At 46.5% G+C, this 22,420-nt stretch overlaps 1 protein-coding gene across 2 annotated transcripts in view; it reads right to left on the bottom strand.

Moving 5' to 3' along the window:
* Positions 1 to 22,420, bottom strand: part of ZFYVE1 (zinc finger FYVE-type containing 1) — a 56,700-nt gene that overhangs the window by 6,057 nt on the left and 28,223 nt on the right. For both annotated transcript variants that reach the window (XM_046007809.1, XM_046007810.1), the window contains 4 exons: positions 20,540 to 21,044; positions 15,711 to 15,925; positions 2,464 to 2,570; positions 197 to 305 (listed from right to left, as the gene is read on the bottom strand). In XM_046007809.1, the coding sequence (XP_045863765.1) occupies positions 197 to 305; positions 2,464 to 2,570; positions 15,711 to 15,925; positions 20,540 to 21,044 (936 nt within the window). The remainder of the gene's footprint in view (positions 1 to 196; positions 306 to 2,463; positions 2,571 to 15,710; positions 15,926 to 20,539; positions 21,045 to 22,420) is intronic.

Raw genomic sequence — 22,420 nt, 5'->3', positions numbered from 1 at the left:
GCTCCACAGAAGACAGGGAAAATAGGCTGGGAAATTCATAAATGAACCAAGGGTCCCAGCAACGGAGGCATGGGAGAGAAGTCCCAGACACACTCGATCTGAATATCAAATACTTCGGGAACCAGGAGAGGGTGGCCCCTAGTCTTTCCCAAAAGCAGAGCAGGGCAGCAAGCCAGCTGCCGAGCGGAGCACTCACCTTGCAGGTATAAACGCGGTTGTCATACTGGTGGGAATATCGGCAGCGGCTCTTGGCTTCGTGAGGAACGCCTTCTTTCCCATGATTCATGCTGTTCTTACATCCAGCCCTGAGTGAAGCCCAAAAGCTGACAGTGAGGTGGCTAAAGGAGCCCCTGACATGGATACAGGGGACTGGGACCCTGAGCCGGACACGGGGCCAACACCAGACCGTGGTTATGTACCGGGCCCCAAATCCTGAGCACAGCAGGCGCCGTGTGGGGCTCAGAAATCCACATGCCTCTCTTCTACAAGACCTGGCAGCACTACGGAGACGTGGCCGCTGCTACCCTTGTGTGAGGAGAAAGAAGACAGGGAGGACTCTCTTCCTGGGAAAATCCACGTGGTCCCACAGCAGAATGGAGGAGCCAGAAGGCACCACCCTGACAGGAGAGAAAACCTGAATGGCGCTCAGGAAACCCCTCAATCCAAAAAAGCACAAAATGGGAAGTTTAACCAGAACAGGCTGCCAAGATATAAAACAAAACCAGCCTCCAAAATTTGGCAGTGTATTAAGAGGAGGCTTAAGCTGAACAAGAAAATCTTCCAAATAAACAGTGCGCTCTGCCATCCTGACAATGCAAAAACAGAGAGCAGGACTTTAGGATTTCGCTATGATAGAAGGGAACGTTCTGGAAACCCTGGTGAGGTTGTCAGAATGGAAAAGTAATGATCCAACAAAGCCTAAGCCCCTCATGCTGGGCTGTGGGGTAAATAAAAAAGGAAGGTAAAAAGTCACACTGGCCAACTCATATCCCACTTTCCTCTCCAACATAATCCTTAGCTCTCCCCAGCCCAGACCAAAGCCTTTTTAGAAATCCAGAGCCAAGGTGGTGGCGGTTCAGTGCCCAGCAGGTAGCCTGCACGTAGGGTTCCATGCTGAAAGACCATTCACAATAAAGGCTCCAGAAGGATATATGTGGACAACGTGGGGCAGCTGTCCTGACTGGAGTGAAGACAATTCAATGGGGAAGAGGGCTGCATGCAGGGAAGTGTCTACAGGACCCAGAGACCGCGATCTCGCCGACACACTGCATTGAAGTCCCCTGAGCTCCATGAGACAATCCCCACCAGAATGTGATTTAATACCATCAACAGCTCGAATTAATCCAGCGATCCTCAAAGTGTGGCCCCAATCAGCAACACCAGCATTACCCAGGAGCATACCAGAAAGGCAAACTCGCAGGCCCTACATCAGACCCACTGAATCGGAAACTGGGGGGCCTGGCCCAACAACATGTTTTAACAAATCCATCAGGGTTTTCTGACACGTGCTCAACGGTGAGAATCGAACTGAGCACCGGCGTCACCAGGAGGCTTGTCAAGAACACAATCTCAGGGCGCCTGGGTGGCTCAGTGAGTTAAAGCCTCTGCCTTCGGCTCAGGTCATGATCCCAGGGTTCTGGGATCGAGCCCCACATTGGGCTCTCTGCTCAGCAGGGAGTCTGCTTCCTCCTCTCTCTCTGCCTGCCTCTCTGCCTACTTGTGATCTCTGGCAAATAAATAAATAAAATCTTAAAAAAAAAAAATACACAATCTCAGCCAGGCCCGCTGATGCAGAATCTGCATTTCACCAAAACCCCAAGGTGATGCACACACAGATTAGGGCTTGAGGAGCACGGCCCTAACTCAATGTCCTCAACACACGAGAATCATCTGAGCACCCTTTCAAGGGCACGAACACGAGGGCCCGACCCCAGCTCTGTTGAGTGAGCGTCCTTAGAGCTGAGGTCCGGGACTTCAGAGTTTCGAAAGCTCCCTGGAGAGAATTCTAAAGGCGCTCTAAGAGGCTACCCTCACAGTGAAAGGAATCACCCAGGACTGCCACCTACCACAGAGCTCTGCACACTCCAGGCTGGCAAATGTGAGTTAAGCAAGCGGAATGACTACAAAGAAAAGTCTTGGTAAGAGAAACGGAGAAAAACAAAGCAACCTAAGGTTTTCGGCAGTAAACACCGCCCAAGCCAGAAGTCAGCCAATTTCATATCTAAACCAGGTCAGGATCTTCAGAGAACACTTCATAACCATGTATCCCAGAATCCCTTGCAACCTCGAAGTGTGGTCCCCCGACCACCCGGATCACCTGGGAACCTGTTGGAAATACACCTTCTCAGACCCCAGCCCATCTGTTACTTCAGAATCTGTAATTTAGCCAGACCCTAGGGGATCTGCACACACACTGAAGTCTGAATTCTCCGTCTCTGCCCGAGGTGGCCAGGCCTCACTTACCCACAGCTGAGGCACAAGGAGGAGCAGGTGAAGTATTCATCTGGAAAAAAGGAGCTGTGCGCCATCTGGTCATCGGGGATCTCACCGCTGAAGCGGTCACTCAGGGCCTGCCGAGGAGGCAAAGCGACACATGAAGGCGCTTGGCAGAGAGCCCTGTGCTCTGCCCCTCCCGCTACTTGCCTTTCTAAGGTCCCCTCATAGCTGGCTTCTTTCCTACAGGCTCCACCGCTGGGAGGGGCACCCCAACGCTTCTGCTCCTTACCCGTGACCTTCTTGGCCCAACCTGCACCCATCCTCGCCACAGTAAACCTCAGGAAGAACCAGCCCATTCCCCCGGAGGTCAGAGAGAAGCCAGCCACATTACTGTGCTCTCTTAATTACCTCGGAGGTTATAAACACCTCACACAACCAGTCTTTCATGCAAAACCGCCACAGATAATGCCTCATGCCCATTTCGTCCTTTGAAGCTGGAACCAAGAATCAAGAGACCGGAGAAGAGACCTCGTCTTTACGTCCAAGGGAGGCAGAGCTGAATGGGAGTTCCTGGGCTTCTATCCCAGTTCTAACCACAGGCGCTCTTTGGGGGTTTACTAGGGCCACAGAACTAGCCTGATGTAGAAAAAAGTCATCAGCCATAAAAAAAGGAAGAATTACTGTAGTGTTTGGCAGCCTTTTATCAACAACAGTAACCTAAAAGACAGCAAACAGCCAAAATAAATGCCAAGAAGAAAGATAAAGTACTTGCAAAAGCAAACTGAAAATTTTATGTTGAAAGAAAGCTTCCTCTGTTTTCATTCACTACTTTATACACTGAAAGTGTCCTTCAAGCTGACTTCTTCCCAGCAGGCCCTTACTCATATGCAGTGGGGAAAAGTTACACAAATTAAAGGGACATGGCCTTTTCAAGCTTTAAATATCAGCATATGCATGCAAGTCGCAGTCTCCCATTCTGAGGCAGCCACGGGCTATTCAGGGAGAAGACAAAGTGGCCTATAACAGAAAGACAAGATGTTACTTCCTTCAGTAAAAAGGCAAAAGAAAATTTAAGAGGAGATTTGGAAAAAGGGGGCTTTTTTTGTTTTTCAAGATTTTATTTATTTGACAGAAAGAGACAGCGAGAGCAGGAACACAAGCAGGGGGAGTGGGAGAGGGAGAAGCAGGGAGCCTGAAGCGGGGCTCGATCCCAGGACCCTGGGATCACGACCTGAGCGGAAGGCAGACGCTTAACTGACTGAGCCACCCAGATGCCCCCAGATTAGGTTTTAAACCTAGGTTCTCAGGCTCTGAAGGGAATTTCACTTAACGAGAACTTGTTAAAGCTCCTTTTCCTTTTCTCAATGAAATCTTAATATCCCCAGGTGCAAACTCAAGTGTTGACAAAGGCACGTGGTGTCAATGATGAGTGAACTCAGGCGTAGAACAGGGGGAATGGCAAGGAGTGTGTCAAAGTGAGAGTGCATGACACCCAGGCACGTTCCAACTCAGCTTCTGCGTGGGTCACGCACGGGATCTGCCAGCTGTGGCTGGGCAGGTCGCAATTCTGGACTCAGACCAACAGAAAAGGTCTGACAAACAATACATGTTAAGTCCTGTCCTCTTGGGGGTTATTTTGTGAGGACTAGCTTAGGGAAAACACCGAGGACATCTATGAATATACAGAGGAATATTAATAATAAGTAAGAATGAAAAGCAAAGGGCGCCTGGGTGGCTCAGTGGGTTAAAGCCTCTGCCTTCCACTCAGGTCATGATCCCAGGGTCCTGGGATCCAGCCCCACATCGGGCTCTCTGCTCAGCAGGGAGCCTGCTTTTCCCCCCTCTCTCCCTGCCTCTCTGCCTACTTGTGATCTCTGTGTCAAGTAAATAAATAAAATCTTAAAAAAAAAAAAATGAAAAGCAGAATCGCTCACTAGCCTGCACTACCCTCCTCTGTCCTTTTTTTTTTTAAAGATTGATTGATTGATTTGAGATCGAGGGCACACATGCGAGGGTGGGTGTGGAGGCACAGAGGGAAATAGCAGACCTGAGCTGAAACCAAGAGCAGGAACCTTCAACGGACTGTGCCACCCAGGTGTCCCTGTCCTACTTCTAAATGACCTAGCCTTCCAGGGTATTTTTTGGCCTCACCTCTTCCACGAAGCCTTCCCAACCACTCTAGACATACCACACTCGGCCTTCTCTGAACACCGACTGTATTCAATACCGGAAGTACATGCTGAGTAACTGGGTAAGGATGCAAAGTCATGGCCCAGCTGTACGGGGATTACTCCCAGACAAGATCACACATGCTGTGAAAGTAGTTTCCTACCTCTGTATCCTCCACTGCTCTGAGCAAAGGTCCTGAAAGGTTCTCAACTAGGACCCCTGGAATGAAGTGGTCTAGCACAGCCCCCTCGTGCACACCAACCCCGCCCTCCCCTCCTCACCCTGGCTCTTGCCTCTGTGCCAAGTTTCACCCCATGCTCACAGACCCTCTCCAGTATCGGGCTAGCTGCTCCCTGATTGACCAAATTACTGAGAACTCTTAAGGCTGTAGTTCTCAAACAGGTGGGTGCACAGCTGTCTGGGACGGGCTGGTGGGCAAAGAGAGCATTATCTATCTTTCTAATGCATCCATTTACTGAAAGACGGGACTAAGTCTGATAGAGACAGAGCAGACATGGATACAGTATGAAACTGAATGGACAGTTTGCATAAATAAAACATAAGACCCCACACCAAAGTCATTTCAGCTTGGCGCTGGCGAGTCTGTACCCTCTGTGCCTCCATCTCATCTCTAACAATTGGGTCCTAGTAGTACCTTCCTCAGTAGGCATCTTCATGGATTACACGGACAAGATCATGGAACTTCTATGAAGACCACGTGGCATAAATTAAGAGCTCAGAAAACATTCACTGCCATTATTAACATCATTTTCATTGGATTTTTATGCTGATAATTTTATTTTCTTCCTTCGATACCCTCCTACCTAATCAATGTAATACAGGGAATAGGATATTAAGAACCTCTCTCCTTTCCATCCTTTCCACAATAGCTCACCGGTCTTCATAGCTACCTGCATTTGCTGGTGAACCTTTTTTTTTTTTTTTTAGTAAGTTCTACCTTGGGGCTTTAACTCAGTGGGCAAATATTTAGCTGCAAAAAGATGCTCCCCTTTCGGGACAGCTGGGTGGCCCAGTCGGTTAAGCGTCCCATTCTCGGTTTTTGCTCAGGTCATAATCTCAAGATCATGAGACCAAGCCCCAGGTGGGACTCCACACTCAGCAGAGTCTGCGTAAGATTCTCTCTCCCTCTCCCATCTGTGCGCGAATGCGCTCACTCTCTAAAAATAAATCAATCTTGGGCCGCCTGGGTGGCTCAGTCAGTTAAGCATCTGCCTTCAGCTCATGTCATGATCTCAGGGTCCTGGGATCAAGCCCCACATAGGACTACTTGCTCAGCAGGGAGCCTGCTTCTCCCTCTGCCTGCTACTCCCCCTTCACACACAGGTGTGCACACACTCTCTGATAAACAAAAAATCTTTAAAAAAATAAAAATAAATCTTAAGGGAAAAAAAGATGCTTATGTATCTAATGAGGGAACAGAGGAAGGGAAAAAAGATCACTAAGGAATGTAGAAACTACTAAAAAGCTATAGGGGAAACAAAAAAAAAAAAGTATTTTTAGCCCCAAGGTTTTCTCTTTTGAACAGGTAACTGAAAGGCTAACCTAAGTACTAGTTGCCCTCGGAAACCAGCCCATGCGGCAGGAGGTCACCGGGTGGGCTGAAGGCAGGGGCGACGGCACCCCCCGCAAACACGCGACTGCAGCCCAGGAACCGGGACGGCTCCGGGTTCTTCCTGCTCCAAGCGGCCTGACTCAATTCTCTGAAAGTTCTGCAGAAAAACGGCAGCAAGGATTTCCAAGCGTGGCCCGGAACAATCTGTAGGCTGAGTCCCATGGCACATGTGCCCACAGAACCCCGGGGTCGCCCGCCCTAGACACACACGCTGGCTTACACTGGCCAGGGCAGCCGAAAGCTCTTATGACATCAGCGAGAGAAGAACTCCCAGGCTAACCGGCCTCATCACTCGGACAAGGGCGCCCCCGCCTCTCCCCTGCTGGGCGACATGGTGAGCATCTCACTTCCCTCGCAAGCCAATGAAGAGCCGGCGGCCGGTAATGACGGCGGCCGGTAATGACTCCGACCCTAACAGGCCTCAGGAGGACTGACATCAGTCGGAGTATGCGAGTGTAACAGTACAACTCTTCACAAAATGACTCTGATGTTAGTGTGTTTTAGATACGAGGGAAAGAGAAACTGTCCTCCCTCCTTTCCAGTGTAGACACTGCCACCTAATCCACATAGTCTTTGTCTTTCAAAAATTCCAAAGCTCAGGGGCACCCGGTTGGCTCAGTCGGGAGAGCAGGGACTCTTGACCTCGGGGTATGGGTTCGAGCCCATGTTAGGTGTAGCGATCACTTAAAAATGAAATCTTTAAGAAAAAAAAATCCAAACCTCACATCATTCCAGGTTTTCTTGGGCTCTCCTCCTCCTGAGGCCCCCACGCTGTTAGAGGCAGGCAGGGACACCCCTCCACGCCTCCCCGGAGAAAGCTAGAGAAAGCATTTAAGGCAACTCTAGAAAAGGTTGCCTGGAGACCAGATGATCTTGAACTTTAGTTGCCCTGGCAACAGTATGGCCCTTTCTACTGAACCTGTAAGGTTTAGTCCCAGTCACCAAGGGCTAGCAGGGAATTTTCTGATTCAGAATGGAGACTCTTATGTAATCACTGATGCCACCTCTCCCCACAAAATAACGTTATAAATAGATACTTCCTGATGTGACAGAATTGGAAAGTCAGAGTTTCTACATTTAGAGATCAGAGCCTAAAAAGGGTATTATATAAAACCTATATAAATTCAACTATAAAATGGTTCTTTCATGTATTCAGAACATATCTAATATATATGATATAGATATATATATGATATAACCTGAGCAGCTCTTTAAACAGATTTACCTGCTCAGGGAGGGTATACTCTACTGGAAGGTGTCTGAGCTACTGCTCCCCTGGAACCTGAGCAACGCAGTAAGTGGTCAAGAAGTGGGAGATCATCCTGCTAGGAGAGACAGATTGGAGCCTGGACCACAACATAGCTGATTCCATGGCTGACTGGCAGGAAGCACGATCAGGTCAGCATGATCCGTCAGGAAGAAGAAGACGGCAGAACTCTCACACACATTCTGCGAACTCTGCCCTCCTTCTCATCATCACATTTCCTATTCAATAATGAACATGGAAAGTAGCACTTGGGCTCCCTCTGAATCCAACAGTGCTCTATCAATCAGATGGAACCTCGTAAGTAAGATACCGCTCATAACTTTTTTAATGTATACTAATGGCATTAAGAATGTAGTGTTTTTTTAAAAGATTTTATTTATTTATTTGAGAGAGAGAGAGAACAGAAATAGAGGGAGAGGGAGAAACAGACCCCCGCTGAGCAGGGAGCCCAATGCGGGGCTCAATCCCAGGACCCTGATCTGGGATCATGACCTGAGCCCAAGGCAGACACTGAAGCGACTGAGCTACCCAGGCACCCCAAGAATGCGCTATGTTTTATGTACTACAATAGAAAGATAACCAAAATGAGTAAAACTTTTATTAACATATAACCAAGATGCATAATTAAGTGGAAAAAAAAAAAAAGTTGTAGAACTGTAGGAATCTTATGATCCCATTTAGGGAGAAAAATATATACATCGCATACAAACACGTACGCACTTATGTAGGCCCAAAAATTTCTAGAAGCACACACAAGTATTAGCATTAGCAATGGCTATGACAGGGGTGGGAGGGACCTTTTAACTTGAACCTTACACATTTCTGTACTATTGAATTGTTTATCATGAGTACATACTGCTTATATAATTTAAATAATGACTTTCTAAACATTAAAATAACCGAACAAATACAATTTATGGGAATAGCCTTTCAAGAGGCAACTGGCAAAACAGGAGGAAACTTTAAAGATGGCTGAGCCCTCGGGCCTTCTTAGAAGTAGAGTAACTATTGAGAAGAAATATATAGCACTGGGTTAAAAGCACAGACTTGGTAGTCAGACTAGCTGGTTCAAATTCTCAGCCACTGACTAAGTGAGTTACAGTAAGCAAATTAATTAACTCCTCTGTGCCTCCACATCTCCCCCCACCCCCACGTCTTGGCCTCGTAGAGCGGGCACGAGGATTAAGTGAATTCGTTATATGTGCAGTGCCGAGCATAGTACACGGCCTACCGTAAGCACTCCATAAACATCAGTCCAAAATAGTACTAGGAGTTGTAACTGATCCTAAGGAGATAGGCAGAATGTGGACCATTCCTTTAAATACATGGAAAATAGAAGCAGGAAAAATGAAAACCACTACTAAAACAAGGGCATAATTAACTAAATGTAAAAAACAATCCATCCATATAAACGAAAAGCATACAACTACTTTAAAGACATATTTTCATTAAATATTTAATGGCGTGGGAAAAATTGCTAGGCTTCAATGTTCCATGAGAAAAGCGAAGTACGTAACTGCACATACATACACTATGACCCCAATTCTCTCTTTAAAACAAGCAGCAGGGGCGCCTGGGTGGCTCAGTTAGTTAAGCATCTACCTCCGACTCAGGTCATGATCCCAGGGTCCTGGGATCCAGCCTCACATCAGCCCACTGGAGCCTGCTTCTCCTTCTCCCACTCCCCCTGCTTGTGCGCTGGCTGTGCCAAAAAATACATATAAAAATCTTTTAAAAAAATAAAGTAAGTAGCAAAGAATCCCTTAACACCACCATTTATCTACCCATTTGTTACATACTTAGTTTGCATTATTTTACCGTTACAAAGAAAGCTGCTTTGTAATGGTTCCTACTTTAAAAGTCATTACATCCTCATAAAGGTCTCCCTGTGTTCTGGTGGGAGAGTTTCTCTAAGGCAAATTCCTAGAAATAATACGGCTGGAATATATATTATGCACATCTTCACCTACACTAGATATTTCTGAGTGGCATTTCAAAGTGGTTGTACTGATCTGAGCTTCATCCGGCCGTCTGTAAGAGCTTACAATGCTTCACATCCTTTTTGACATTTTAGCGCCAGACTTATCAACGTCTGCTCTCAGCGTTGGGGCTGTTATCTGCATTTCTTTGATTATTAGAGAGCTGAGATTTCTTCATTTGTGCATCACAGTTTTGATCAAGCTTCTTAGGTGATTTATCTCTCCATCTTCCCAAAAGTTTATATACTTTTTCCTGACCGTATTCCTATATATATTATCTAAAATAAAAAGACAAGCATATAGGAAAAAAAAAAAAAAATCACATTTATCATAGTAGAATATAGCCCTGACCTTCACAAAGTGTTTTTATTCAGTGAGTTCGTGAGGAATTGGACAAGGCTAAGATTACCAGAGAAAGGAAAAACTGGGAGAAGCAGGAAGCCAAACAAATCAGTTTGTCGCTGATAATTTATCTGTTTATGCCCATCCCCATTCTTCTGTTCCGAAAAGAATTCAAGCCTCCTTGTAGAAATAAAGAAAACAAAGGAAAGCCAAATTAAAAAAAAAAAAATAAATAAATCACTGAAAAAAAAAGACAGCCATTCTAGTCTACACTGCTGTGAACTATGAAAACTTCAGTTAGTGTGTCTGAACAGCTACAAAAACTCTAGTGGGTCAATCTGCCTAATGCAGACCTTACAAGTAGTTTTCTATTAAAACGACAACCGGGAAATTGACAAACTTCTGATTTAAAGAAGAGATTAAAAGCCAAGTGACAACCAAAAAGATAAAAACAAATTTTTCAAAGATGTCAGTAAGTTAGAGAACCCCACAATTCCCTGGGGAGAGCCAAAAATGTGCGTTTTAAAATAAGTAACTCCAGGGACAGAAGCAGCAGGTCCCGCACCCCAGTCTCCGCCCCAGAGGGCAGAACTAAATATAGGGTCCAGGGGAAACTCTGGGGACACCAGTTACCAAACTCATCACAACTCCAACTGACCAGGCTCCGTGTATTTACAGAAAACTTCATGACTCATACCACCTCATAAGCACAGTGTAACTATTTTTCTCAAAACTGCCTAACAAACTGGCCAGGAGGAGGACATCCAAGTCCCCTGAGGGTAAAAATCCCTGAGCACTAATTACTGCCCACGGCACTCCGTGTCCCTGCCAATCTAATTTAAACATTAAGCTGCGTTAGCTTAGAGAAAACCTAAGGAATTCTAGAACCCAGCCACTGGCCTCTTCGTTAAAATTTATACTGATCAGATTCACAGTCCCCGGTGTACCACGGTATGGCCTCAGCCTCTTGTGACGATGTCTGCCATATTGGAGTGTGATCTTCCATTGTGACTATCTTTGAGCCATTTCAAGGACATGTGCCAGATCATCTAAGTATACCTTCACCTCAAATCTAATCAGAAGTATGTATTTCATGAATTATTCAAATACAATCACTTTTCACAATTTTTTTCTTATTATTCTCCACCCTATTTAATGCTTATGCAACATTCACTATATGCCACATCGTTGTTTCCTCAAGTGTGCCGTGCTATTTGAACCTCAGCTCAACTTCATTAGGAACATTCTCTTATTATTCCTATTCTACAGATGAGGAAAAAAGGTTTGAAGAAGGACCAAGAGAAAGACAAAGGTTATTGTCTATCTTGTTCTCTCTGTACTTCCCCGCACCTCAAACTCTACCTGGCACGTGGGTGTGCTCTTTTGTTTGTTGAATGAATGAACCAATGAACAAATGAAGTTGCCAAGACCAAGGAACTGGGATTCCAACACAAGCCTATATGACTCCAGAACCCAAGCTTTTAACCACTGTCTTTGGTCCATCGAGGCTGCTAAAACAAGACAGCGTGGACCGGATTGCTTCTAAACAGAAATGTGTTTCTCACGCATCTGGAGGCCGGAAGCCCAAGATCTCGACGCAAACGAGGTCAGGTTCTGGTGAGGGACTGCTCCCCTGGTTTACAGACGGTGCCTCTGCACTGTGTCCTCCCTGGGTTGACAGGGAGAGGTAACTCTCTGGGGCTTCTCTCCAAGGGCATTTATCTCATTCAAGAGGGCTCCATCCTCATGACCCATCACCTCCCAAAGGCCCACTGATACCATCACACTGAGGCATTATGGTTTCAACATAGGAATTTGGGGAGGACACAAACATCGAGCCTAAAGCAACCACAATGCAAAACCCACAAGCTTTGTTTAGAGGTAACTTTTCATTTTGACAGAATTTCAAACTTGTAGAAGACTTGCAAGAATGGTACAAGGAACTCTCATATGCAATTTACCCAAATTCACTTATTGTGACAGGGTACCCCAGTACAAACCTTCTAAAAACCCAGTGGATTGAGCCAATCAGCATATGCCCAAACTCTGTTCTTGTGTGCACCACAGCCTGCCTCGTCTTATACCAAATCCCCTTCTCCTCTGCTGTCCTTCCTATCCCTCCCCGCCCCAAGTCTCTATCCCCTAGTCCTCACGGCATCCTCATACCCCTAGATCCAATCTGGCCAACATTTCCCAGCCTCTCTCCAGATCCCACATGCCCAGCACTGCCCCAAAGGCCCTGCTCCCGTCCTGCTCCTTCATCCTAAGCCTGCAGGCGTGCTAACAAAGCACTGTCAACAAAGCAGACTGCAAGAAGGAATTCGAGGGGATCCCTTTGAGGAATTCATTATAAAGAATGCTAAAATAGGGGCGCCTGGGTAGCTCAGTGGGTTAAAGCCTCTGCCTTCAGCTCAGGTCATGATCCCATGGTCCTGGGATTGAGCCCCACATCAGGCTCACTGCTCAGCAGCGAGCCTGCTTCCTTCTCTCTCTGCCTGCCTCTCTGCCTACTTGTGATCTCTCTGTTAAATGGATAAAGTCTTTAAAAAAAAAAAAATTTTTTTTAAAAAAGAATGCTGGGGCGCCTGGGTGGCTCAGTGGGTTAAGCCGCTGCCTTCGGCTCAGGTCATGATCTCAGGGTCCTGGGATCGAGCCCCACATCAGACTCTCTGCTCCAGGGAGCCTGCTTCCCCCCCCTCTCTGCCTGCCTCTCTGCCTGCTTGTGATCTCTGTCTGTCAAAAAAAAAAAAAAAAAAAAAAAGCTAAAATAAATACGTAAATAGTAAAGATCAGAGACTGTGTCGAAGTAAAATCCCTGAAATACTAAAAATAGACAAAACAGAAAACAAAAAAGACACCAAATAAGCAAAGTACTTAAAGAGGATTCCATGTCCAACTAGTGAAATGACAGAAATGTGATACATACTCACTGTGTGTACACACACACACACACACACACCTGACACAATCTACTGCAAGAGAATATAACCCAGAAAAACAATTCCAGGTATAGAAAGAGCTTTCATGATATTTATTTGTGGCATTATTTTTAATAGAGAAATTTTACTTATAATTTCTTGTCCGGCAACTGTTATTTGAGTATATTTAGACAATGAAATACTGTGCAGCTATCGAAACTGTTTATAAAAATCATATAAGAATATAGTAAAACACTGGGGCCACCAGGTGGCTCAGTCAGTTAAGCATCCGACACGTGGTTTCAGCTCAGATCATGATCTCAGGGTCCTGAGCTCAAGCCCTACGCTGGGCTGCACTGGGTGTGGAGATTAAGATTCCCTCTCTCCCTCTCTCTCTCCCTCTGCCCCTTCCCCACTCGCTCGCTCACTAAAAACAATAATAACAATATAGTCAAATGTTTAAGAAGTTTCATGGGGAAAGGATTACAAGTTTACATCTTTAATGTGATGACAAGTGACAAGTTTTGTTTTGTTTTGTTAACACTCAGAACACGCACTACAAGAGCACTGACTAAAATGTTAACAATGGCTAGCCCTGGTGGAAAGATTGTAGTTGGTCCTTGTTTTCATTACTGTAACTCTACCGTAGTAGCCAACATTTTCTACGCTTAACCTGTATTCCTAACGTAAGCCAGAGGATATGAATTCAGACAAACTGTATCACTGAACAACCTGCCCTAAACTTAGAATTCCTATTCCCATAACAATATCAACAACTTTGACATTCCGTTTGGGAATTAAAATTAAAAGCTCTTAACCAGCTTTTAATAGACCCAGGGGATGTTTTAACCAATGCACTGTGATAAGACATCAAGATTTCACTGAGACTACACAGTCAATTCTCAAAAGGCAATTTTCAATAATCAGTAACACGTTTTAAGTTATACTTTTCTATAATCCATTCTGTGCCCCCCCCACCCACTGCTACTGTTTTAGCGATTTCTTGCCTGTTGACGACTATCATGACACAGCAACGGCAGAGAAGCCACACTGCTATGGGAGGGAAGTGATACGACCTAGCACCGTGATCCCACCTACCCAGATACCTGTGAGGCCTAAGACAAAGAAGGGGCAACGGTTTACCGCTTGAGGGCCCCAGATGGGTTATACAGCATCTGCTGTGGTCCGAGGGCTCACAGCCCAGCCAGGTGGCAGGCCCTCTGTTACACAGAACCGAGCACCAACCCCCAGGACGGGGGGAAATGGAATCTGTGCAAAAGCAGGACGCTTTCTAACAGGATTTGACTAGATTATCAAAACAATGTATTGACAGTACTGCTGAGATACACAACAAAAACAATTCGCCTGATTTTAAAGCACAAAGATACGATGCTTGGAGATGCTTCCCAAAAGACGGGCCTCACATCACTGGTGTATACAACGTGAATTTTAGGGGCGTGGGACGTGACTTGGGTGATAGAGTGAAGAACATCAAGCTCCACAGAAGAAATTACTCCTGTTTAAAGTTCACTTTCAGAATTTCAGATTCTGTTAAAGAGAAAGTCCCAACTGGGTAAGAGCATTATCTTAATCATCTCCTGAACACTTGCTCATCTCCCTACTAAATAAAGAAAAAACAAGCTCCAGTCTCAGAACCTTCCACGAACAATAGTCCCTAGAGAAGAAATAGTATGTTATTATATTTGTTGCAAGGCAGAACATTCTTGCTGGTTAGAAGGAGCTCTAGAGTAAACCAGCCAGATTTTACCAGCCAGAGCTGCTACTTAGTAACTGTGTGTAACCAATCACTTCACCTCCCTGTGCCTCAGTGTCCCCATCTGCAAAATGAGGCTTGGAAACAGCACTTAACACATGGAGCTGGTGAAAGGATTTTTTTTTTTTTTTTTAAGATTTTATTTTTAGGGGCGTTTGGGTGGCTCGGTGGGTTAAGTGTCTGCCTTCGGCTCCTGGGATCGAGCCCCCCATCAGGTTCCCTGCTCAGTGGAAAGCCTGCTTCTCCCTCTCCCACTCCTCCTGCTTGTATTCCCTCTCTCACTGTGTCTCTCTCTGTCAAATAAGTAAATAAAAATCTTTAAAAAAAAAAAATTTTTAAGTAATCTCTACATCCAACATAGGGCTTGAACCTACAATCCCGAGATCAAGAGTTGAATGCTCTAACGACTGAGCCAGCCAGGCACACTGCTGGTGTAAGGACTAAATGAACTAATTCATACAGAGTCCTCTGATGGTATATAATAAACACCAATTACTATCATCACGTGTCTGTATTTTCTGTCTTGGGAAATTTCTACCTGTAATACTGATTCTCCATTTACAGTGATAACAGAAAGTTGTCCTCCTGAACAACCCAGTTAATATAGATTTTAAAAAAAAAAAAAAAAAAAAGGTGAGTCCTGTTCAGGTAACTGAGCCTCAATGCAAGATCAACTCACCAGGGCTGGGCCACACCATGCAGAAATGAACGCGTTTCCTACTGTCTGAAAGCCTGGTGTTCCTCCAACATGGGGACCTGTCACTTTTTTTTTTTTTTTTAAGATTTTATTTATTTATTTGATGGAGAGAGAGGGATCACAAGTAGGCAGAGAGGCAGGCAGAGAGAGAGGAGGAAGCAGGCTCCCCGCTGAGCAGAGAGCCCGACACGGGGCTCGATCCCAGGACCCTGGGATCATGACCTGAGCCAAAGGCAGAGGCTTAACCCACTGAGCCACCCAGGTGCCCCGACCTGTCACTTTTTAACTATAGCCAAAGATCCCTCTGTGCCTGTGCTCTTAGCAGGATGAGCTCTAACTCATAAGGTGTGAACTCCCCTCTGGTGCTTCCTTTCCCTACAACCTTCCTTTCCACCCCAGTTTCCAAATCTCCAGCACCAACAAAAGGGGAGCTGAGTGTTCCTACCACCCACTGGTACCCCAGTGAGAGGCACTCAGAGCTGGAGCCCCACTAACCTTCAGGGCTTTGAAGATGACCCCCGGGTGCCGGGGAGAACGGGTGGTGTTGTTCTCTAGCTGCTGCTCCAAAGCCCGCCGCAGCCCAGAGAAGTCAGTGGGAGGGTTGTAAGTCCTCGTTCCCTTGTAGTGAATGGAACTGAAGGCTTCAGGGAAGCGGCCCAGCTTCCGGAACCGGTCCTGGATGAGCTTTTCTGGAACCTCTGAGGGGTGATCTGGACGAGGAAACAGGTACAAGAACAATGATCTTTCTTAAAAAAAAAAAAAATCTGTCTTGCATTATGAAAGTAATACACAGTCTGACTCTATATAATAAAGTACCTAACGGGCACCACTCATCTACGCTGTTAGAATTCAGGTTACCATTAACTAGAAGGGAGCATGAGCAGGGCTTCCCCAGGAAGTGGGAGCTGGCATGTCATGTCATGTCCTGCTACTGCTTTCACAGGTACATCCAGACCATAAAATTCATCACATTAATGCACTTGTGATATGATGTGCATGCTTCTGTATGTACACTGTACCTCAAGGGAAAGTCTTTTTTTAATCTGCTCATTGTAAAAAAATGCGAACAGTTCAAAGCATTAGAAAAAAATAGATTTCCTCTGCCCCCCCACCCCCACTAAGGAACATTTGAAATAAACAACCACTTCGAACATGCTGCTCTTCTAATGGTGAAGCTACACACAAGCTCCCAATGTACCTGAGGGTAGTTTCACCGATCTTTATGCAGAAATTTGTGGAGTGGTAGTACAAATGAATTCAATATATACTGGAGAGAAATGTTAGAAGGGCTTTTTAATTTCCTTTAGTATTTTAACAACAACCACAAAATCACTCCAATTAATACTGGAGATATGGCCCTACTCAAATTTTAAAGTACAGTCACCAAAAAGTGCCCAAAATTCTGTAGTTCATCCCTAAATCCATCCCTCTTGATCTTTTCCTGTGGCAGTGACTTTGGGTCCCAGAGTATCCCAAGATCAATCACCAAGGAGTGACTCCTCCCAACACCACCCAGGTACCAGCTTAGCCACCCTCCATCCCTCCCCAACATTATCTCACAGCTGGTCTATGGACATACAATCAGTGCACCCCAGTGATTATGGGTTCTAGATTCTCATTTGTGAAACAGAGAATTCATCTGCCTACTAACTCCCACCTAGAATCCTCTGTCCAGAAAAAGAACAGGATTAAATAAAATCAGAAAGTGGGACGCCTGGATGGCTCAGTCCACTGAAGGTCCAACTCCTGATTTCAGCTCAGGTCATCATCTCAGGGTCATGAGATACAGACCCGCATGGAGCTCTGCCTGCTTAAGATTCTCTCTTCCTCTCTCTCTGCCCCTCCTCACTGCTCACTCTCCTTCTCCCAAAACAAAAACAAAAACAAAAAATTAAAATTAAAATTAAATTAAACAATATAAAATCAGAAAGTCTGAAACAGAAAACTCAAACTGTCAATTTGCCCACAATTCTGGCACCTCTTCTCCTTCCCTGCATAAACTGGCTGCCTTGGTTCCATCTTCAGGTTTCAAGCAGCAGCAACAGTATTCCAGAAAAAGCTCTGGATTCAGGATTTAGGAAACCTTATTTTGAAGCCCAATTTTGCAACTATCTGGAAAACTTTTGGTTACATAACTCGAGCTCTCTGAGTACAGCTTCTTCATCTGTAAAATGGGACTGCTGTTAACTGTGCTGAGTAACAAGAATACAGTAAGTGGCATTTACTTTTTTTAAAACCCACATAACATAGTGTATGGTACATCACGGGGGGGGGGGGAGTTATTTATGAAGGGCTGGTTATTTCAAAATCCTGAACTAGAAACTAAACCTTCCCCTTGCCAAGGTTGTAAAAATCCAAAGTGGCATAAAAATGCAGATCACAGGGGGCACCTGGGTGGCTCAGTTGGTTAAGCATCAGCCTTCAGCTCAAGTCATGATCCCAGGGTCTTGGGATCCAGCCCCACAACAGACCCCCCTTGCTCAGGAGGGAATCTGCTTCTCCCTCTCCCTCTGCCCTCCTCCTGCTTGTGCTCTCACACGCACTCTGTTTCCCATTCACTCACTCTGAAATAAATAAAATCTTGAAAAAAAAAAAATGTGGATCACGGGAGGCATCCTCAAGTCAGTACTTCCAACCTTCTCCCCTTACCTCAGAGTCACCTGCTAAGGAGACTCTGGGGAACATTTAGATTTCTCATCCTCCCAGAAGAGCCAGGTCCTTCTGATTCTACTCTTTAATAGGGCCCTGGCCCGTCCACTTCCCTCCTGTGTCACTGCCCCAGCTCAGCTCCCATCATTTCTCATCTAGCTCTATGGTAAATGTCCCAGCTGGTCTCCCTGCCTCCAGGTATGCCTCTGTGGTTCAGCCTGCAACAGGCAGCCGTGCGATCTTTGGAAAATACAGATCCGATGTGTAACTCCCTGTTTAAAATCCTTCAGGGGCTTCGGTCCTATGTGAGAACTGAGTCAAGGCAACCCACGATCTGACCCCCAAGTACCTCCAGCATTCCCTCCCTTACAATGCGTGCTCAGACACAGTGAGAACCAACAAACCGGAGTGTCAAGCACTCTTCCAGGCTCTTCAGACACAGCAGTGAGACAGGCAAGGTTCCCGCCTTCGAGAGTTCCTGTTGTAACCGAAGAGAAACAAACACAAGCGAGCACACACCGGAGGACCAGACCGCGGACAGTGACAGCGTTCCTGATGCAAACGAACAGAGCCAGGCAGAAAGAGTATAAACTCAGGGGCAAGAAGGACCACTCTACAGGGGATGATCAGCCAAGGCTCCAAGGGGGACAGAGCAGCATAGGCCAAGGTGACAACACAGAAAAGGTGGCGTGGCTACCGGACGGGAGTGTACGCAGAGGTGGAGCGCGCCCGGACGCAGTGGGGGCACGCGTGGCAACGGGAAGGGAGGAAGCAGGTAACAAGGGAAGGAGGTCAGAGACACAGACAGGACTCGGAGTGGGGACATCATAATGAGTTTGCGGGGAAAGGCACGGACAGCGTACAAGCAGGAGTCCGGCGTGATCTAAACGATAAAGCAAACTTCTGAAAGGAGCACCTGGCTGCTGTGCGGGGCTCGCACAGAGGGGCTGGAAGCGAGTTCCAGAGGCTCTGGCAGGACCACCTGTGGGTTCCTGGACACAACCTGCCTCCCGCAAGCCACTAGGGGTTTGCTCCTTCCAGAGCATCCTTCCTCTCCGGCCCTATCAAGCCGCGTGTCTAGGTTCAAGCCCCACCTTCTCTTTCCCAGATCCCCTCAGGAGGTGTGTGGAGAGTCCGTCTTCTGCCCTCCCCCAGCTCTCGGACCCACATCCGCTCCAGAAGAGAACCCGTGCGGTCTCCCCAACGAGACAGGAAACTATTCGAGGGTGAGAACTGCTTTTCTCGGCTCTGTGCCCCAGGGCTCAGCACATGGCGTTGTGCCACTTAAGAAACCTGGTTGACTGGGAACCTGGGTGGCTCAGTCTGTTAAGCGACTGCCTTCAGCTCAGGTCATGATCCCAGAGTCCCGGGATCAAGACCCCTGTCAGGCTTCCCAGCTTAGCAGGAAGTCGGCTTCTTTCTCTCCCTCTGCTCATCCCTCTGCTCATGCTCTCTCTCTTGCTCACTCTCTCAAATAAATAGGTAAAATCTTTAAAAAAAAGAAAAAAAAAGAAAGAAACTTTGTTATCTGATGGGACGCCTAGGTGGCTCAGTCACTTAAGCATCTTTTATTTTTTTTAGTTAAAGATTTTATTTATTTGACACAGACAGAGATCACAAGTAGGCAGAGAGGCAGGCAGAGAGAGAGGGGGAAGCAGGCTCCTCGCTGAGCAGAGAGCCCGGGGCTCGATCCCAGTATTTAACCCACTGAGCCACCCAGGAGCCTTAAGTATCTGACTCTTGATTTCAGCTCAGGTCATGATCTCAGGGTTGTGAGATCGAGGCTCATGTGGGGCTCCACACTGAGTGTGGTGCCTGCCTCAGATTCTTTCTCTCTCTGTCCTCCCCCCATTATCCTTAAAAAAAAGGGGGGGGGACTACTTTGACTGAATGAACAGGTAAACGGGACCACTGTGTTAGGGGCTACCACTACTGTCCCCACCGGTGTCCAATCACGGTGCTGCACTGTGCGCTGCTCCCTCATCCTCCCTCAGCTCATGATTTTGCTTCCTACTTCTCTCAGGGAATAGAAACAGGAAGACAATTAATTACCAGCAACCGTGTCCACACACTCTGCTTTCCCCCCTGTGCTTACAGAGAGACTGTCCATGCTTCTAAGGCCAACACACCCATGTGGGCCTCACTCCTACAGTTCTGCTCTCCTCCATCCGCATTGTTCCCTTTCCGTTTGCATCAGCGCACACGCATCTCCAATACCTCACAGCCTCCATTTAAAGAAGAGGGGGAAAAAAACCCCTTGAAATCCCGCATCATATAATCCTGGCCATCATATTTCGTCTGTCTGCTTCCCCTTATAATACAACTCTTTCCAAGACTGGAATACACACACAACCTTCATTCTTCTCCTGTTCTCTCTCGAACCTATCCTGATCAGGCTTCCATGCCCACCACCCCTGGGAAGCAGGTCCTGTCTGGATCACCAAGGATCTCCAGACTGCCTAAGCCGGTCATTCATCCTCAATCCTCAATCCCCATCGTGACCCGGTTTGACACTGTTACTCACCGCACCCTTCTTCATAAACACTCGCTCAGGTCTTGCCCAGGCAGAAACGTTGCTGGGCCATCGCCCTCCTCCACCAAGTTACTACTGCGGCCCAAGGGCTGCCTCCCTGTACCCAGAAAGGTCGATCCGTGACAGTCCCCTGTCTACTCACCAGAGCCCAGCAGCTGAGTGTGCACAGTCTCATGGAAAATGATAACAGCAGGGCCCAGGGTGGACAAGGGGACATCCAGCCCACAGCGGGCAGTGGTAGCCTTGAGCTCCTTGGTGAAGTGCTTCAGGTAAGCTTCTGAGGCGTCCCCAAGGAACTTGAAGAGGTCATTATGCAGCCGGTCTGCGTGAGTTCGATAGATGACAAGGTCTGAGATGGCCAGGACCTTAAGCAGCAGCCGTGTTCTCTGGCTGAGATTCACTGTCGCCCCCAAGAGCCCTTCTGTGTCTATCACTGCTACTTTGTGGACCGGGTCATAGGCCGCCCACACCCCCACGGTGCAGGACTCCTGGGCAGGCGAAGTTTTAAAGACTTCACGGCCATAAAAGAAAGTGTGGTTGAGAGTATGAGACTTTCCATCGCCAGTATTTCCAAAAATGGAAACCACCTTCAAATGCTGATCAGGTTTACAGTCCAATTTCCTAATAAAGTCCTCTTCATTCGTTACCTTCAAAAAAAAAAAAAAAGAAGAAGAAGAAAAGGAAAGAAAGAAATATAAACTGCATAAGAGTTAGAAAACTTCCCAAGGTCAAGATCCTTGACTGAACTGTCAAGGTGGCAAAGGAAAGAAGCTCCAGGATGTAGGCTCCCACCCAGCCTTATCCCCAGCAAACAGCTAAGAGGAACTTGCAAAGCTTTAGGCAGTACAATTTAGTGCTCATGAAAAGAGCTACAACTATAAAACTCTTAGAATATGACATAGGAGGGGCACCTGAGTGGCTCAGTTGGTTAAGCAACTGCCTTTGGCTCAGGTCATTATCCCAGGGTCCTGGGATCCAGCCGCACACTGGGCTCCCTGCTTGGCAGGGAAGCTGCTTCTCCCTCTGCGGCTGCCCCCCCTCCCCCACCACTTGTGCGCAAGCCCGCAGGCCCTCTCTCTCTCACTCTTGCTCTATCTCAAATAAATAGATCTTTTTTTAAAAAGTTGACACAGGCATAGGGCACCTGAGTGGCTCAGTCAGTTAAGCATCTGCCTTCAGTTCAGGTCATGATCTCAGGGTCCTGGGACTGAGTCCCACATCAGGCTCCCTGCTCAGTGGGGAGTCTCCTTCTCTTCCTCCCTCTGGCCCTTCCTCCCATCGTGTGCGCTCTCTCGCTCTCAAATAAATCAATAAAATCTTTAAAAAAAAAAAAAGAATACAAAAAGAACAAAGAAAAAAACAATACAGGAGCAAATATGTGACCTTGGACGAGGCAATGGCTTCTCGGATATGACACCAAAAGCAATAGACAAAATAGACTTCATCAAAATTAAAAACTTGTATTCTGCAAAAGATACCATCAGAACAGTGAAAAGAAAGCCCAAAGAATGGGAGAAAATATTTGCAAATCATTTATCTGAGGGGCGCCTGGGTAGCTCAGTGGGCTAAAGCCTCTGCCTTTGGCTCAGGTCATGATCCCAGGGTACCTGGGATGGAGCCCTGCATCGGGCTCTCTGCTCAGCAGGGAGCCTGCTTCCTCCTCTCTCTCTGCCTTCCTCTCTGTCTACTTGTGATCTGTCTGTCAAATAAATATTTTTAAAAAAAAATTATTTATCTGATAAGGGACTAGTACTCCACAGAGTATGTAAAGAACTCTTTTAACTCTACAAGAAAAAAAAAAAAAACATTAAATATTAAGCCAAAAATTTGAATAGACATTTTCCCAAAGATTTACAAATGGTCAATTAGCACATGAAAAAACACTCACCACCACAGTCATTAAGGAAATGTGAACGAAAGCCACAATGCGGTCTCACTTTACACCCACCAGAATGGCTAGGCCAAAAGGATCACAACAACAACAGAAATCTTCACATAGCTGTAGGGGGCGCCTAGATCGCTC

The sequence above is a fragment of the Meles meles genome, chromosome 6 (genome assembly GCF_922984935.1).
Source record: "Meles meles chromosome 6, mMelMel3.1 paternal haplotype, whole genome shotgun sequence".
Lineage (NCBI taxonomy): Eukaryota > Metazoa > Chordata > Mammalia > Carnivora > Mustelidae > Meles > Meles meles.
The sequence above is the reverse complement of the archived record's forward strand: the minus strand, read 5'-3'. Positions and strand labels throughout refer to the sequence as shown.